The sequence below is a fragment of the Thamnophis elegans genome, chromosome 4 (assembly GCF_009769535.1).
Source record: "Thamnophis elegans isolate rThaEle1 chromosome 4, rThaEle1.pri, whole genome shotgun sequence".
Taxonomy (NCBI): domain Eukaryota; kingdom Metazoa; phylum Chordata; class Lepidosauria; order Squamata; family Colubridae; genus Thamnophis; species Thamnophis elegans.
The window spans coordinates 68014225-68032054 of record NC_045544.1 but is presented as its reverse complement, the minus strand read 5'-3'; the positions used below and the strand labels follow the sequence as shown (position 1 = coordinate 68032054).

The window sequence follows — 17830 nt, the reverse complement described above, 5'->3', positions numbered from 1 at the left end:
GTCAACCATTCATCAATTTGGCCCTTTTGTAAATTCATTCAGTTGCCTGGCCAATACTGCATGTAAACTGATCAGATATTTGAGCCAGAAACCATGTAATTGGTCCTTTCCAGGTGATGTCCAATTCTTTACCTTTTAAAGCGATTTTTGACCCTCTCAATTGTTATTTCTAATACTTGCATTTGTTTTGTTGCCAATGCTTTCTCAAAGTCATGTATCCACTTTGCTTCCTTGTTGTAGTCCTTTGCATTTTCCCACAATTCTTTCCAGAATTCAACTGTGGCCTGCTTTTCTGGTTTTTCACTTTTGGTGTCACCATTTACATTAAGACTTTGATAAAAATGTTGTTGGTCTGATCGAAATTGCTGATTTTGTTTATATTGGATGATTCGTGCCTCATATGAGCCGATGGTGGCGCAGTGGTTAAATGCAACACTGCAGGCTACTGCTAGATCAGCAGGTTCAGCGGTTCAAATCTCACTGGCTCAGGGTTGACTCAGCCTTCCATCCTTCCGAGGTGGGTAAAATGAGGACCCAGATTGTTGGGGGAATATATGCTGACTCTCTGTAAACCGCTTAGAGAGGGCTGAAAGCCCTATGAAGCGGTATATAAGTCTACTGCTATATCTTTCAATTTTTCTAGCTGTTGCTGTTATCGCTGTTTTACAATCTCTACAGCTTCATTGATGTTTCTTGTATCCAATCTATATATTCTGATTAGCCAATCTATGGTTTTGTTGTTTTTTAAGCCGTTGCTCATGCATGTTCTTGCATCTGCCCTTAATTTTTTGACTTTTGGTTCTAATCGGATTTTCCACTTTGGCTTTGATGCTTTTTCTGTTGTGTGACTAGGTACTTTGATTTTAATGCCTAGTTCATTAGTGACTATTACAGCTGCGCTGTAGATTAACTGTTCGTTTCCAAGATGGATCCCGATTCAATTGTTGAAAACACTGCATTAACCATTTTCATGATAGGGGCCAAAATTTTCTTAGGCACAGTTTTTAGTGATGGTAACGTTGCCTTTCCTCATTAAGCAGAAAATGCTCCATGATCTTATCCTTCAATTCTTTGTTTTTGAGTTAGTTCATCAGTTGGTTCAGTGATAACTGGTTCTAGTGGTGGTGATGTTATTTTCCTCCCGAGAGCTTCTTCTGGGAGTTCTACTATAATGTCTTTAGTTGTGTCTTGAATATCAGTTATTTCCGCTTGTGATATGTTTTTTGGTTTTGCAAGTTGCCTGAATTTCCTCATGTTCAACTTCACTAAACACTTTATTCCGTATACAAATCGCCTTTGATCTGGCTAGCGTTGTTCACTAACATTTGAATCTGGATATTGTTTGTTTCCATAATTCATACATTCGCTTTAAATAGCCTCTTTTTCTGGCTCTGAGTTTGTAGTAACAGGCCATTATGGCACGGTTTTCATCTGCACTATATTTTTTCATTTTGTTGGCTGGTCCACTGTAGGCCACTTGTCGACGGATGTCCAGGGACCCCAAACATCCGCCGCGGCCCTTGTTAACTTGCGCAACGACTGATGCGTATTAAAATTTTATTGGTTTATTCTTTCACCATATTGTATGGGTTGGCGGGTTTTTTATGGGCCAGTTGCCAACATTGACCCAAAACCTCCTCCTTTCTCATCCGGGCTTGGGACGCAACGGGGGAGTTGTTGTTGTTGTTATTTTTATTATTATTATTATTATTGTACAATTGTATCACAGCGGCCCGTTGTTTCGCAGGATTTGGCATTGGTTACTCGTCGGGCCCCACCCAGGGGGCCTAGGACGGTCGTAACGTATTTTCGTTTAATATGCGTGAAGATCCAAGCAGTTGCGGCTTTTTGCATTTGACTGATGGTGATTTGTCAATTTTAAACTGTTTTAAATGTAATTCCAGTGCTTTTGGAATAGACACCCAGTGTGCCAATTACCACTTGAATTACCAACTGCTGGTTTGTGCCATAGTCGTTGAATTTCGATTTTAAGTCCTGGTATCTTGCGATTTTTTCATGTTCCCTTCTCGGCAGCACCCTGCTATCACCTGGTATTGCGATGTCTATGATTGTGACCTTATTTTCTCAACCCGTGTGATGTCTGGGTATTATGCGCCAGTATTTGTCGGTTTGTATACGGAATCCCACAAGATCTTGACCATCTGATTTTCGGTGACTTTTTCAGGCTGATGTTCCCACCAGTTTGTTGCTGTTTTAATATTATAATTTTGCACAAATTCCAATGGATCATTTGTGCTACTGAATTGTGCCGCAATTATTATTATTATATTATTATTATGTTAATATTTGGTGAGATTCCCAGCCTTTGGGGCTGGTTGGTAGTCAACAGCTCGAGTACCTAACCAAGGACCTAGGAACTGTTAAGGTAACGTTGGAGGATATAAGCCGTTCCAAGTAGGGTGGTTTTTTGTAGATCAGAATGTCAAGTCTGATAATTTAAAATTCCAAATAGCAAGGTAGCCCTTTAGGTATTGTTCCAAGGGCTCCAATTACAATCGGGACAACACACAATTTCTTTTTCCACAGTTGCTCAACTTCAATTTGCAAGTCCCGGTACTTTGTGATTTTTTCTTGTTGTTTATCTTCAATTTGTGCATCTCCAGGTATTGCAATGTTAATGAGCCATACTTTTTTCTTTTCAACTATTGTTATGTCAGGGTGTGTTGGGGGCAAGTGTCTGTCAGGTCTGAATTCTGACGTCCCACAAGATCTTGACTTTCTCATTCTCTAAAACCTGAACCTGATGTTCTCAGTGGTTGTTTGCTGTACTCAAATCCAAACTTTGGTACAATTTCCAGTGAATGATCTTAGCAATGCGGTCATGGCGTTGCAGGTAGTCAGTTTGTGAAATTTTGCTGCACCCACTGATAAAGTGGTCGACTGTCTCATCTTTCTCATTACAGAGGTGACATTTGCTGTTGGTGGTAACATGTTGAATTTTTGCCTTCATGCAGTTTGTGGCTTAGGCTTGTTCTTGAGCTGCCAGAATAAAGCCTCCTGTTTCTTTTTCAGAACTCCTAATCTTAACCAGTTCCAAGTTAGCTTTTGGTCAGCTTTGCCTTCAATACTTTTCAAGTATTGGCTATGCATAGCTTTGCTTTTCCAATTTTCAGCTCGCTTCTCAATTACTTCTTTCTTATATTCAGCTTTTGACTTATTGTCTTTAAAAGGCCTCCTTATTACTTCCTTAATCATTGGTTCTTCACTTTCTGGATGTAATCATTCAAGCTGTTTTTTTCTTCTTTCACAGTCTGTTTTACTTGTAGGAGTCCTCGACCACCTTCTGATCTTGTTAGATATAATTGGTCAACATCATTTTTAGGGTGCCAAAGGCATGATTCATTGTCATAAGCTTCCTTGTTTTTCTATCCAAATTGTCCAACTGCATCGGGTCCGTCAATTATTCCTGCAGTGTATCGAATCACAGGTATAGCCCAGGTATTATGGCTTTTTATGATGTTTCCGCCACTCAATTTGAACTTTAATATCTTGCAAACTTCATCGAATGTACTTGACTGAAGGTAACTCCTTGACTTTATTATGCATTAAGTCAGAGGCCTCTAAAATCCCCAAGTACTTGTAACCTTCTTCTGGTTTTATTGCCTTTATCATTTCTTCATTCTCAAGTTCTATCCCATCATCTTGTTGCACATTTGTCAATTCCAAACTACATACCAATGTCTTGGCTAAATTCTTTTGTGCTTTCAATTAATGAATTCAGTTCAGCTTTTGTTTACCATAACAGCTTCAACTCATCCATGTACACCAAGTGTGAAATTTTCAGTCCTTTTTTTGCAAGTTCGTATCCATAGCTCATCTCTTCAAAATGATTGTCAGTGGTAGCATGAGAGTATAAATAGTAGGGTTGAAAGGGAATTGTCCTGGAAAATGGCCTTGTTTAATTTCAACTTCACCCCAGTACTTCTTCATTACCTATAAGCTTCGTTTTCCAGAGGTTCATTGAAGTTTTTATGATTTTTTTGTATGTTGCTGCTGATGCCAAAGATTTTCAGGCATTTTTTGATCACCTATGGGGTAACTGAAATAACTGCTGTCTTATAGTCTATCCAAGCCATGAACAGGTTGGTTTGTCTTTCTTTGAATTCTTTAGGATTAGTTTGTCAATCAGCAGTTGGTCATTTGTTCCTCTTGAATTTTTGCAGGCATCCTTTCTGTTCTACAGGAAGCAAGTCCTTTCTTTCAAATATCCATAAGTTTGGTTTGCAATGATACCAGTAAAGAGCTTGTATGTTGTTAGCAAACAGGTGACCGGCCTATAGTTTCCAGGATCCTTTCCTTTTCTTTTGGATCAAAAATGTCCTTCCAGTTGTCATCCATTCATCATTTCAGGTGTTTTAAGATCTGGTTCATTTGGGCTGCCAATCTTTTGTGCACACTTGTAAGTGCCTTTAACCAGAAGCCATGTAAGTCATCTGGTCCAGGTGCACTCCAGTTCTTCACTTTTCTTGACTGTCTTTGCACCATTTCTTTTGTTATTTTCACATCTTACATTTTGTGCACTTTAATAGAATCCTCAATCTATTTGATCCATTTTGCATTTCTGTTGTGCTTTTTGTTGTTTTCCCACAAATTCTTCCAGAATTTCAGAGCTTTCTCTTTATCAGGCTTTTCATTTGTGTTACTCCATCTCCACTTTCTAAGCTCTTAAAAACTGGTGCTGATTTGCTTCTGAACTCTGAGTTTTCCTTGAATTGAGTTACTCGGTTTTCATATCTTTTAATCTTTTCAGCAAAGGCAACAACCCTCTGCTTCAGCTCTTCAATTACTATTGCAATCGTTTTATTCTCCAAATCATATATTGCTTCCAGGCTGAATTTGACCTGCTTGTTCTTTAGCTTACCTTGCCTTAGGTTCTTCAAGTTATATTATGTGGTTAATCTTTGGTGAGATTCACAGCCTTTGGGGCTGGTTGGTAGCTCCAAGAACCTAGGAGCTGTTAATGTAAGGTTGGAGGATATAGTTGTTGTTGTTGTTGTTGTGGTTAGCTGAATTTGGAGAAGTAGAGATTGCAAGAGTCTTTTTTTCTTCACTTAACATCAGGGTTTGGTGAGAGGGAATTCCACTAAAGGAATGCAGTTTGTTTTTTTCTCTGAAAAAGCAGGCAAAATAAAAGAAAATAGCCCTCTGCTCAAAATCATGCTGCAGCCAGAGGCAGACAACCTCTTTCTCTCAATCACACAGGGCTTTTAGGAAAATAGAAGCTGCAATGGCCTCAAGTTTCTTCTTTTTTATTTCTCTATATAAAATTACTTTTCCCCCTCTGCTGTGTATTGTCAGATGGCAGAGGATGATGGAGGCCAAGGATTTTATTTTTCATGCAGGAAGCAATTTAAGACCAGCACTCCACCCCCATCCAATTACTTGAAATAATTATAGTAGTTGAAAAGGGGTTTTTATATGTTCAACATCCATGACAATAACAACCAGATGTGTAGGACCGTATAATATGCATACAAATACATTTTGTGATTCTTACATAATATTAAATAAAGTTTCTATATAATAATTAAATGCAGCTTTTTATTTCTTTACAGGTGGTTTGTTCAAATTGTAGTGATGAAGTTGCAGTAAAGAAGATAATATTCTTGTTCGTTCTTTTCAAGGATGGCAAGTTGTGAGTGAAAATGTTTGATTTAATTACTATTTGTTTAAATACTATGATGTAACTAACAAGATGGGCAGATGGACTCAGATTTGTTTTATTCATGAGAATGAAGGAGAGGGATAGAATGAACAAAATAATTCTGCATCTTGCCTTCTACTTCACAGAGAGTATGGATATATAAATACGAAAACAATGTGCCATTTGTGTTAATATTGAAGTGCATGGATAGAATATTTCTACAATTTAATAATTTTTCTGATGTAGGATTTCTAAAAAGGTGTTATTCCCTTGTATAATATGCTTGTAAATAATTATGATAATAATAATGTGGTATTATTTTAATCATAATTGGGACCAGAATGTCCATTGTTGACGAAGGTGGTTGTTAAGTGGATTGCATCCAATTTTATGACCTTTTTGCCAGGTTTGCTTTGTTGCTAAGTAAATCACAGCAGTGTTAAGTGAATCATATGGTTTAAACAAATCTGACTCCCTCTTTTGACTTAAAATCATGGAGCTTTGCAGCTACTATATGATTTCGGGAAAAGATAAGCTGATTCTATTTCTCATTCTCATTAGCAGTGGGTTACCCAGTCTAGGATACCATGGTCCAATCAGGTAATCTTTTGGTAAAGTCCATTGAATTGAATTCACTTTAGTGTAGTTTGTTGTAAGAAACCTATTTTGAAGTAGATATAATATAATTGTTCTACCAGGCAGTTATCTGTGTTTCCTCATTAGGAAAACGGGTGTTTCCCTTTCCTGTTTTTTCATTCTGAGTTTGGATTTATAGCTCTTATATTTTTATTCTTCTTGTTTAAGAAAACATTTAGCACTGTTTAAAATTGCGATCATAAATCTTAAATTTCCTTTTCTAGCAATACTGACAAGATCTGTACAAGTAGTTTTAAGCATAAGGATTCCAAAGTTTCACTTTAAAAAAAAAATCCTATTTGCTTTGTACTCGTAGGAGATCCACATTTTATGGATAATTAATAATAGAAGATTGCTTCATTTAAATGAAGATTGTTTTATTGTCAAAATACTTAAATACTTATACTTCATTTAAATGAATATTGTTTTATTGTCAAATACTTAAATACTTATTTTTTAAAATACTGTTATCATAATTTCTTAGCTCTTCAATTCCAAGGAAAGATGTACGGGAAATTAGTGAGTCTTCACCAAACCTGATGCTGCATTAAACAAGGTAAAAATTAACTTCAAATTAGAAAGGAGGGACTGTGTTTATTCTTAGTTATAATTAGCTAGAAAAGAAATGAGTTAGGGTTAGACAAACTGAGAATTCTGAAAAAATGTTCTAGCAATGTCAAAATACCATGAGTCAATATTTTATTTTATTATTTATATATTTTTATTTTTTTTCTCTCAACCTTTCAATCAGAATTTCTTTACTTTTACAAGTGTGGACCGTTGGTCGGCCTTCTACATTAGCATTGGAGGCAAGGCCACAGAGAGTGCCTTATGAGAGAAAATAGGTAGTATTGGTCTGAGATATGGAGAAAAAAATCAGATGTTAAAATCTAAATATTAATCTTTCCTGGATTGAGTGGATTTGGGTTTTCTTTGTTTTTAAAACTGCATCATGCCTATTTTAGATTTTATGCTACAACTTTTATGTGCTTCCTGCCCCAAAACGACAGAAAATTATGCCAGCAGTTTTCAGTGATTGTGCTGCCTACTTTCACCATTAAATAAAAGAGTAGTCTATCAAACCTTGATACTAATCTAAGTTTACTGCATAATTAAAAACAGAGAAAATCAATAGTAGAAATGAAGCTATAGTAATTAAAGAATTAAAACATTTTAATGCTTAAAAACAATTTGAGAAAACTCTATGCCTAGCCATTATATTATGCCAAAAGCCGTATCTTTAATTGGTACCTTAAAAGATGATTAAACATGGCATGGTTAGTAACTACAACTGAAAAGCCATATTCCTTAGTGCTGTCAATTATACTTTAAGAAACTGAAGAATTTTAATTGAACTTTGTAATAAGAGATATTTTCATGGAATAGAAGTATTCTCAGGTACTTGATGTCCCTATAGCCATTTAGATTTTGTCAGCATAATGTAAGGTGACCAGATTTTCAGATTGGAAAAGAGGGACACCTTGACCGGGGGGGGGGGGGGGGGGCGGGCTTGATTAAAAAAATTTTTTTTTGTCAAAGGTCACCCCAGGACACTGAAACCAGCATAAATACGAATCTGTTGCCAAACAAAATTTTGATCACGTGATCATGAGGATGCTGCAACGGTCGCTAAGTGTGAAAAATGGTTGCAACGGTCGCTAAGTGTGAAAAATGGTCGCAACGGTCGCTAAGTGTGAAAAATGGTCATCAGTCACTTTATTCAATGCCATTGTAACTTTGGTCACTAAATGTTTTCCCCCTCCTCGAGACTCCTCACTTCTTCCTTCCTTCCTTTTAAGAAATCCTTAAAAACCATTGTTAAGTATTACACCAGCAATAATTTATACTGTCACCATTTCAAACTATCATCAGAAATACGAATCTGTTGCCAAACATCAACATTTTGATCGCGTAACCATGAGGATGCCACAACGGTCGCTAAGTGTGAAAATGGTCGCTAAGTGTGAAAAATGGTCATCAGTCACTTTTTTCAATGCCATTGTAATTTTGGTCACTAAACAGCCATGTTCCTGACTTAACAACCACCATGATTCACTTAACGTGGCAATAAAAGGTCGCAAAATAAGGCAAAAATCATTTAACAAACGTCTCCCTTAGCAACAGAAATTGGGGGATCAATTCTGGTCGTAAGTCGAGGATTACCGGTAGCCAATTGCAAAAGGCAACTTTACTTGGAACAGGTGAGATTGTGCCCGGATCCCTTTCATGCCAACATCCCATCCTGTCCATGGGGAGAACTCCACAGGCGGACAAAAGCCCCAATCCCCTCTCAACCTCCAGCTGACTCTGCCATCCGCCATAACCACACATGCCCCTCAAAGGCAAAACTCAGGGGGCTGAATTCTACAGGGGGAGGAGTAAAGGGGGATTTGAGGGGCAGCCCAAAGCACCATCTGTCTAAATTTGCATCAGGCAGGCAGTAACATTTTTATAGACCATGATCAGAGGAGCAGCTGATCCTATGGAGAGACTCCTCCTGCATTCAGTCCCAGGCCTACAAGTGGACGTACCCTTCCTTCCTTCCTTCTTTCACCTTCCTTCCCTCCCTCCCTCCCTCCCTCTTTCTTCCTTCTAGCCTTCCTTCCTTTCCATTCTTTCTCCTTCCTTCCTTCCTGTTGCCTATCTGCCTTCTGTCTTTCTGCACTTTAGATCTCTCTTCCTCCTTCCTTCCTCTTTCCATCCTTTCACCAAAAATCAGGATGTTTTATTAGCATCAGCATCATTCTGCTGAAAATGCCAGATTCTGTGGTACTTCTGGATGAGATTTAGAAAATTACAGAGACATGAGGAACCATTATATAATTTCACTTGGCAAAACTCTGATTAAAATAATAGCAACAAAATGTAAGGTTTTTTAATTTTAAAACTCTAGCAAAACATAGATTTATTTCCAGTTTAGTTAATTAATGCCATTATAAACAGGAATGCAATTGATTAAATAAAAATGACTTTTTCTTTTATTAAGAATACTTATTCTACACTAAACTAGAAAATATTTCATAGGCCCTTCAACAAGTTTGTTACAAATTTTCAGGATTGCATGCATTCTTGAAACTGATACCATGTAATGTTAAAAAGCAGATCACTAACTAAGTACACTAAAAACCATGTTTAATTATTTGCTACTTGAGGCCAATAGCAATGATGAAGAAATTTCTCTCATCCTCAGTGACAATATTTTTAGGGCCAAAAAATAAAACTCTGTATATTGGATCTGTTGAATGGAGAAAGGCCTGCCCCCCCCTCCCCCAAATGAGATACCTTCCACGATAATAGGAGAGGAGAGCCTGGAGACAGCAATCACAAGGCAGAACGTAGCTAAGAGAATGGGGCAGCTAAGAGAACGGGGCGGGGGTTGGGAGAAGGCATGGGACTGGCTGGGGAAGGAGGGAGGGAGGGAGGGAGGGGGAGAACATGAGTGTGTGTATCCCTCCTTCCTTCAGCCCAACACTCTTGCTGGCATTCTGGCCAGACGAGAGGGACTGCAGAGGGTCTAGGGCAGCGAGCCATTCAATCAATGGGAAACTTGCCTCTTGGAAGGAATGACCCGGTTTGGCTCCCACTTTCAACAATCAAACAGAGAAGCGAAGAGGCAGGACAGACGAAGCGGGAGTCAAGCCGGGCTAGAGTGTTGGGCTGAAGGAAGGAGGGATACACACACTCGCGTTCTCCCCCTCCCACCCTCTCTCTCTCTCTCTCTCTCTCTCTCAAATGGCAAATCGCTGCTGGGAGCCCGGTCTCATTTGGGGGAGGGGGAGGAAGCAAGCCTTTTTCCATTTCAAGGAGCTGCCGCTCCTCCCCCCCACCTCTTAGAAGTCCAGCCAGCTGCCTGCCAAGCTCTCCACGGAGACTAGTATCCAGCCGGATTTCTTGAATCCCCGCGTGTGTGCGCAAGGCAGCTAGGCAGGCTCTGCTTGGGAGGACCAGGCTATGGAGGGCATAGCATGGTCATCTCAAGCGAAGCTCCCCTCCCCCGCAAACTGCATTGCCCACACGCGCGGGGATTCAAAGTATCCAGCCGGATTTCTTGAATCCCCGCGTGTGTGTGCAAGGCAGCTAGGCAGGCTCTGCTTGGGAGGACCAGGCTATGGAGGGCATAGCATGGTCATCTCAAGCGAAGCTCCCCTCCCCCGCAAACTGCATTGCCCACACGCGCGGGGATTCAAAGTATCCAGCCGGATTTCTTGAATCCCCCGCGTGTGTGCGCAAGGCAGCTAGGCAGGCTCTGCTTGGGAGGACCAGGCTATGGAGGGCATAGCATGGTCATCTCAAGCGAAGCTCCCCTCCCCCGCAAACTGCATTGCCCACACGCGCGGGGATTCAAAGTATCCAGCCGGATTTCTTGAATCCCCCGCGTGTGTGCGCAAGGCAGCTAGGCAGGCTCTGCTTGGGAGGACCAGGCTATGGAGGGCATAGCATGGTCATCTCAAGCGAAGCTCCCCTCCCCCGCAAACTGCATTGCCCACACGCGCGGGGATTCAAAGTATCCAGCCGGATTTCTTGAATCCCCCGCGTGTGTGCGCAAGGCAGCTAGGCAGGCTCTGCTTGGGAGGACCAGGCTATGGAGGGCATAGCATGGTCATCTCAAGCGAAGCTCCCCTCCCCCGCAAACTGCATTGCCCACACGCGCGGGGATTCAAAGTATCCAGCCGGATTTCTTGAATCCCCCGCGTGTGTGCGCAAGGCAGCTAGGCAGGCTCTGCTTGGGAGGACCAGGCTATGGAGGGCATAGCATGGTCATCTCAAGCGAAGCTCCCCTCCCCCGCAAACTGCATTGCCCACACGCGCGGGGATTCAAAGTATCCAGCCGGATTTCTTGAATCCCCCGCGTGTGTGCGCAAGGCAGCTAGGCAGGCTCTGCTTGGGAGGACCAGGCTATGGAGGGCATAGCATGGTCATCTCAAGCGAAGCTCCCCTCCCCCGCAAACTGCATTGCCCACACGCGCGGGGATTCAAAGTATCCAGCCGGATTTCTTGAATCCCCCGCGTGTGTGCGCAAGGCAGCTAGGCAGGCTCTGCTTGGGAGGACCAGGCTATGGAGGGCATAGCATGGTCATCTCAAGCGAAGCTCCCCTCCCCCGCAAACTGCATTGCCCACACGCGCGGGGATTCAAAGTATCCAGCCGGATTTCTTGAATCCCCCGCGTGTGTGCGCAAGGCAGCTAGGCAGGCTCTGCTTGGGAGGACCAGGCTATGGAGGGCATAGCATGGTCATCTCAAGCGAAGCTCCCCTCCCCCGCAAACTGCATTGCCCACACGCGCGGGGATTCAAAGTATCCAGCCGGATTTCTTGAATCCCCCGCGTGTGTGCGCAAGGCAGCTAGGCAGGCTCTGCTTGGGAGGACCAGGCTATGGAGGGCATAGCATGGTCATCTCAAGCGAAGCTCCCCTCCCCCGCAAACTGCATTGCCCACACGCGCGGGGATTCAAAGTATCCAGCCGGATTTCTTGAATCCCCCGCGTGTGTGCGCAAGGCAGCTAGGCAGGCTCTGCTTGGGAGGACCAGGCTATGGAGGGCATAGCATGGTCATCTCAAGCGAAGCTCCCCTCCCCCGCAAACTGCATTGCCCACACGCACGGGGATTCAAAGTATCCAGCCGGATTTCTTGAATCCCCCGCGTGTGTGCGCAAGGCAGCTAGGCAGGCTCTGCTTGGGAGGACCAGGCTATGGAGGGCATAGCATGGTCATCTCAAGCGAAGCTCCCCTCCCCCGCAAACTGCATTGCCCACACGCGCGGGGATTCAAAGTATCCAGCCGGATTTCTTGAATCCCCCGCGTGTGTGCGCAAGGCAGCTAGGCAGGCTCTGCTTGGGAGGACCAGGCTATGGAGGGCATAGCATGGTCATCTCAAGCGAAGCTCCCCTCCCCCGCAAACTGCATTGCCCACACGCGCGGGGATTCAAAGTATCCAGCCGGATTTCTTGAATCCCCCGCGTGTGTGCGCAAGGCAGCTAGGCAGGCTCTGCTTGGGAGGACCAGGCTATGGAGGGCATAGCATGGTCATCTCAAGCGAAGCTCCCCTCCCCCGCAAACTGCATTGCCCACACGCGCGGGGATTCAAAGTATCCAGCCGGATTTCTTTAATCCCCCGCGTGTGTGCGCAAGGCAGCTAGGCAGGCTCTGCTTGGGAGGACCAGGCTATGGAGGGCATAGCATGGTCATCTCAAGCGAAGCTCCCCTCCCCCGCAAACTGCATTGCCCACACGCGCGGGGATTCAAAGTATCCAGCCGGATTTCTTGAATCCCCCGCGTGTGTGCGCAAGGCAGCTAGGCAGGCTCTGCTTGGGAGGACCAGGCTATGGAGGGCATAGCATGGTCATCTCAAGCGAAGCTCCCCTCCCCCGCAAACTGCATTGCCCACACGCGCGGGGATTCAAAGTATCCAGCCGGATTTCTTGAATCCACGTGCATGTGGGCAACGCAGCTAGGCGGGCGGGCAACCCGCTTGCTGACATGCTGGACGCGGCAGGGCAGGGGCCCACGGCCGGGAGCGGCTTCTGGCGGCTACCGGGCGGCGATCTCACACCATCCGCTCGCGGCTCTTAATACTCACCAGTCAGCGCAGCTGCAACCTCTTTCGTCTTTTGGTGAAAGGAAATGGAGACTCGCGCAGACGTGCTGAAAATTTCCAATCCCAGCCAGCTCACTGATTGGCTGGAGTCCAGGCCAATCCAATCAGTGAGCGGGCAGGCTGGGCTGGCTTAAATTTGTAGGTAGGTAAAAGCACACTTTTTTTGGCGCTCGCAGCTCCCGCCCATCAGCTGCTAGCTTGCTGGGCTGGCTCATCGGTAGGATAGAGAACAAAACGATGAGCCAGCCCAGCAAGCTAGCAGCTGATGGGCGGGAGCTGCGAGCGCCAAAAAAAGCGTGCCTTTTAAAAAGGCGGGCGGGACGCGGGAAAATGCGTTGGAAGGCGGGTGTGTCCCGCCAAAAGCGGGACGTCTGGTCACCTTAGCATAATGAGAACTTCTGACTTAAATTAACTATGGATAAGAACTTGCAAGCAAACTAGGAAATAAAAAACAAGTCAAACCAAGACACACAGGTGAAACTCAGAAAATTAGAATATCATACAAAAGTTCATTTATTTCAGTAATGCAACTTAAAAGGTGAAACTAATATATGAGATAGACTCATTACATGCAAAGCAAGATAGTTCAAGCCGTGATTTGTCATAATTGTGATGATTATGGCTTACAGTTCATGAAAACCCCAAATCCACAATCTCAGAAAATTAGAATATTGTGAAAAGGTGCAATATTCTAGTCTCAAAGTGTCCTACTCTAATTAGCTAATTAAGCCATAACAACTGCAAAGGGTTCCTGAGCCTTAAAATGGTCTCTCAGTCTGGTTCAGTAGGAATCACAATCATGGGAAAGACTACTCACCTGACAGTTGTGCAGAAAACCATCATTGACACCCTCCATAAGGAGGGAAAGCCTCAAAAGGTAATTGCAAAAAAGTTGGATGTTCCCAAAGTGCTGTATCAAAGCACATTAATAGGAAGTTATGTGGAAGGGAAAAGTGTGGAAGAAAAAGGTGCACAAGCAGCAGGGATGACCGTAGCCTGGAGAGGATTGTCAGGAAAAGGCCATTCAAAAGTGTTGGGGACTTTCACAAGGAGTGGACTGAGGCTGGAGTCAGTGCATCTAGAGCCACCACACACAGACAGATCCTGGACATGGGCTTCAAATGTCGTATTCCTCTTGTCAAGCCGCTCCTGAACAACAAACAACGTCAGAAGTGTCTTACCTGGGCTAAAGAAAAACACACCTGGTCTGTTGCTCAGTGGTCCAAAGTCCTCTTTTCTGATGAGAGCAACTTTTGTATCTCATTGGAAACCAAAGACCCAGAGTATGGAAGAAGAATGGAGAGACACACGCTACAAGATGCTTGAAGTCCGGTGTGAAGTTTCCACAGTCTGTGTTGATTTGGGGAGCCATGTCATCTGCTGGTGTTAGTCCACTGTGCCTCATTAAGTCCGGGGTCAACGCAGCCGTCTACCAGGAGATTTTGGAGCACTTCATGCTTCCTTCCGCAGACGAGCTTTATGGGGATGCTGACTTCATTTTCTGGCAGGACTTGGCACCTGCCCACACTGCTAAAAGCACCAAAACCTGGTTCAATGACCGTGGGATTACTGTGCTTGATTGGCCAGCAAACTCACCTGACCTGAACCCCATAGAGAATCTATGGGGCATTGCCAAGAGAAAGATGAGAGACATGAGACCGAACAATGCAGAAGAGCTGAAGGCCGCTATTGAAGCATCCTGGTCTTCCATAACACCTCAGCAGTGCCACAGGCTGATAGCTTCCATGCCACGCCGCATTGAGGCAGTAATTGCTGCAAAAGGGGCCTAAACCAAGTACTGAGTACATATGCATGCTTATACTTTTCAGAGGTGCGATATTGTTCTATGTACAATCCTTGTTTTATTGGTTGCATGTAATATTCTAATTTTCTGAGATTGTGGATTTGGGGTTTTCATGAGCTGTAAGCCATAATCACAATTATGACAAATCTTTAAGGGAGGTCATTCTATTCTGATAAAATTAATTTGTTTACAGCTTTTGATCAGGCGTTAGAGTTCTGTAAAAATAGAACTGTTCCTAGTAATTGGAAGACCGAGTTGAAAGAAGAAAGTTCCAGTAGTGAAGCAGAAGAAGAGGATGAAGATGAAAAGGACAAAGAAGATGATAGCAGTGAAGAAGAGGCAAGTATAATCTTATAGTGTAATAAGTTTGTATTGCACTGCACGTGTCAAAATTTGTATTTGTAAATCTTGCTAGTCATTTCAAAGTCAGCTAGTCAAGCTTTGTATAAGCAGTAGTGGAAAATCAGTATTTGATCAAAGGGAAATTTGGGGAAATTCTCTGTCACTTGGAGAACTATACCTGGATCCTTTATTCAGGAAATATTTTGAATAACAGAAGGAATATGTAAATATAGAGCTGATGAAGTCATCATTGCAATCATAATTATGACTTGAGATCTTGAATTATCAGCAAATGTTTATCAGATTGAAATCTACAATAAACCATATTGTTTTTTAAAGGAGAAAATTTTATTCCCAGTTCACAGCTTTACTCAAATAACATTCAACAGATTAAATTGCATTTAGTCAGATGTAATTGTACCAGAGTGTTCATTTTGGCACTCTATAGTTTCAGTCCTGTAGAAGCTTTCCTAGGAGTAATTCCAAGAAAGCAATACTAATTTCTCAGTAGAACTTCATAAAATTGTAATTTTTGTATGTATTAAATTTTCTATATTTTCCCACAGTGGAACTCTCTAAATATTTTGAAATAAAATAGATTTGAAGAAAGAATATTAGTTTAAAGATAAAAATAATATTGAACTTTAGAGTAAAACATTATAGGATGAAAATGATATTTGATTTCCTTGTTGGTGGTTTTTGAGATAGTAGGCTATGTTAATGTCTTTTCTTTATTTATTTTATTAGGAAGAAATAGAACCCTTTCCTGAAGAAAGAGAGAACTTTTTGCAACAACTCTATAAATTCATGGAAGATAGAGGTGAGCATTTCATTAGGTTACTGTACAGCTTGTTTAATTGTATGAGAATTAAGTATAGTTATGAATCACATTGCTTTTCATTCCTGGTACTTGAGGGTGTTCCTTTTTAAGATTTGCATTCTTAGTTAATAAAGTGTATAGGAATCAAAGGTAATTACAAATATTTTAGTATGTAGTGTTACAAGGCAGCTTACTGTTAAAGTTACATTTTAAAACATTAATTTAAAAGGCTACATGTTTTTTTTAAACCCTCTCAAATGTATTTATATAATATGTGCACAACTTCTAGGTTATCAAAACCAAGGGTGGCCCACCAAGCAGTAGTGTCACCTATCAAGTGATTTTTTTCCCCAATTGTTGCAGATCTAAGCAGGAAACTAAAATAGATGATCCTTGCTAGTGCCTATATATGACAAATAAAGAATTATGGGGGCAGGAAGAAAAATCATCCATGCAATTCCAATTTCTTCCTCCTCTGAGGTCTTCCCATTATCCAGATCAGATGGGATGTTGGCAAGAATATTGTAGGACAAATATGAATTCTCGGGGTATTTGCCAGATGCACATTAGTAAACACAGGATGTTAGCCAAAATTTCCAGTAACACGAGTTTGTGTTTGTTTTGCAAAGCCTTTTATCATAAGGTATCTTATTAAGTGCTGCTAAGATCTATTTTGTTCTGACTACCTCTGGGCCTTATAGGTACAAACTTCTGTAATTATTTGGAAATTTATTTTATTAAATTGTTACGTAGTTTAATTGGGAAGACAAAGCTTTAGCTGAATTCTCTACACATTTATTTGTAATAAGTAGCACCAAACTTTGTTGTGATTATTTTTGGCTAAATGGAATATATGTTACATGATTTTGTGTGAGACTAAACTTTTAAATTGATTTATTTTCAGTAACATTAATATGAACACTTCTCATCATGCTCAAGCACTTAATTTAAAATTGTTTCTTTCATAGGGACTCCTATTAATAAACGGCCTGTCCTTGGATATAGAAATTTGAATCTCTTCAAATTATTCAGACTTGTTCATAAACTTGGAGGATTTGATAATGTAAGTACTATAAACTATTGTAAAAAGAAAAAAATAACAATCTAAAATAATAATAGTGTCACTTTATACAGCTATAAAAAGAGTTGTACAGAAGATGAGAACACAACTTCTAAGTGCAGTTGGGTATATTTGTTTTTCTTATGGAAATAATGTAACATAGTATTTGCATAACATTTTCCCACTTGTGTTATAGAGATAACTGTATATACGACAAAAATGTCATTAAACAAATACTACAAGATGCAATCCTTTTTATATACAAAAGAAGTCCTAGCAATAGAAGAATAATATCTAAATGAGCATTAAAGTAAAAAGATATTTATACAGCAAAGCTGTGGCTTATGGAATATGGGCTGATTGTACTTTGTGCTTTTTGCAAGTATAGCAATTGCTTAGAATTTGGTTCCTTTTATGTTTAGTCACACAGTCAGATGTTTAGACTGGATTTGGCATTTTTATCTATCTATCAAATTCCTCCCAAGATCAGGGATAAGCAGTTATTGTTTAATGGTATTAAAGGTATCATTGCAGGATGAAAGCTGTTCCAAGTAAAACTGCCTTTTGCAATTGACTGATGGCGAGTTTGTCAATGCCAATAGCATTCAAGTGGTGCTCCGTTTGTTTGGAATTATTTACAAGTTGTCTATTCATTGATAGTACTATTGGCACTATCTTTGCTGGGGTTTTTGTGACATATTATTACATATACAAACATGTGAAATTCCAGTCAGTTCTTTAGCTGGTGTTTGCCTTCATATGCATTGAAGAACCTAGGATATTGTAATAGTAGTGACCTTTTGAAAATGACATGTGGAAATTTTGTCAATGTGAATATTTGCTAAATGCTGATAATCACTGGAACTGCTTCATTATATGTGTGTGTATGTGTGTCTGTGTGTGTGTGTCT

At 41.4% G+C, this 17830-nt stretch overlaps 1 protein-coding gene across 1 annotated transcript in view; it reads left to right on the top strand.

Annotated features, from left to right (window-relative positions):
* The window catches only part of ARID4B (AT-rich interaction domain 4B), a 98666-nt gene that overhangs the window by 38524 nt on the left and 42312 nt on the right, over positions 1 to 17830 (top strand). The window contains 5 exon segments of the mRNA XM_032216036.1: positions 5577 to 5656; positions 6786 to 6838; positions 14868 to 15037; positions 15788 to 15860; positions 16829 to 16923. Coding sequence (XP_032071927.1) covers positions 5577 to 5656; positions 6786 to 6838; positions 14868 to 15037; positions 15788 to 15860; positions 16829 to 16923 — 471 coding nt within the window.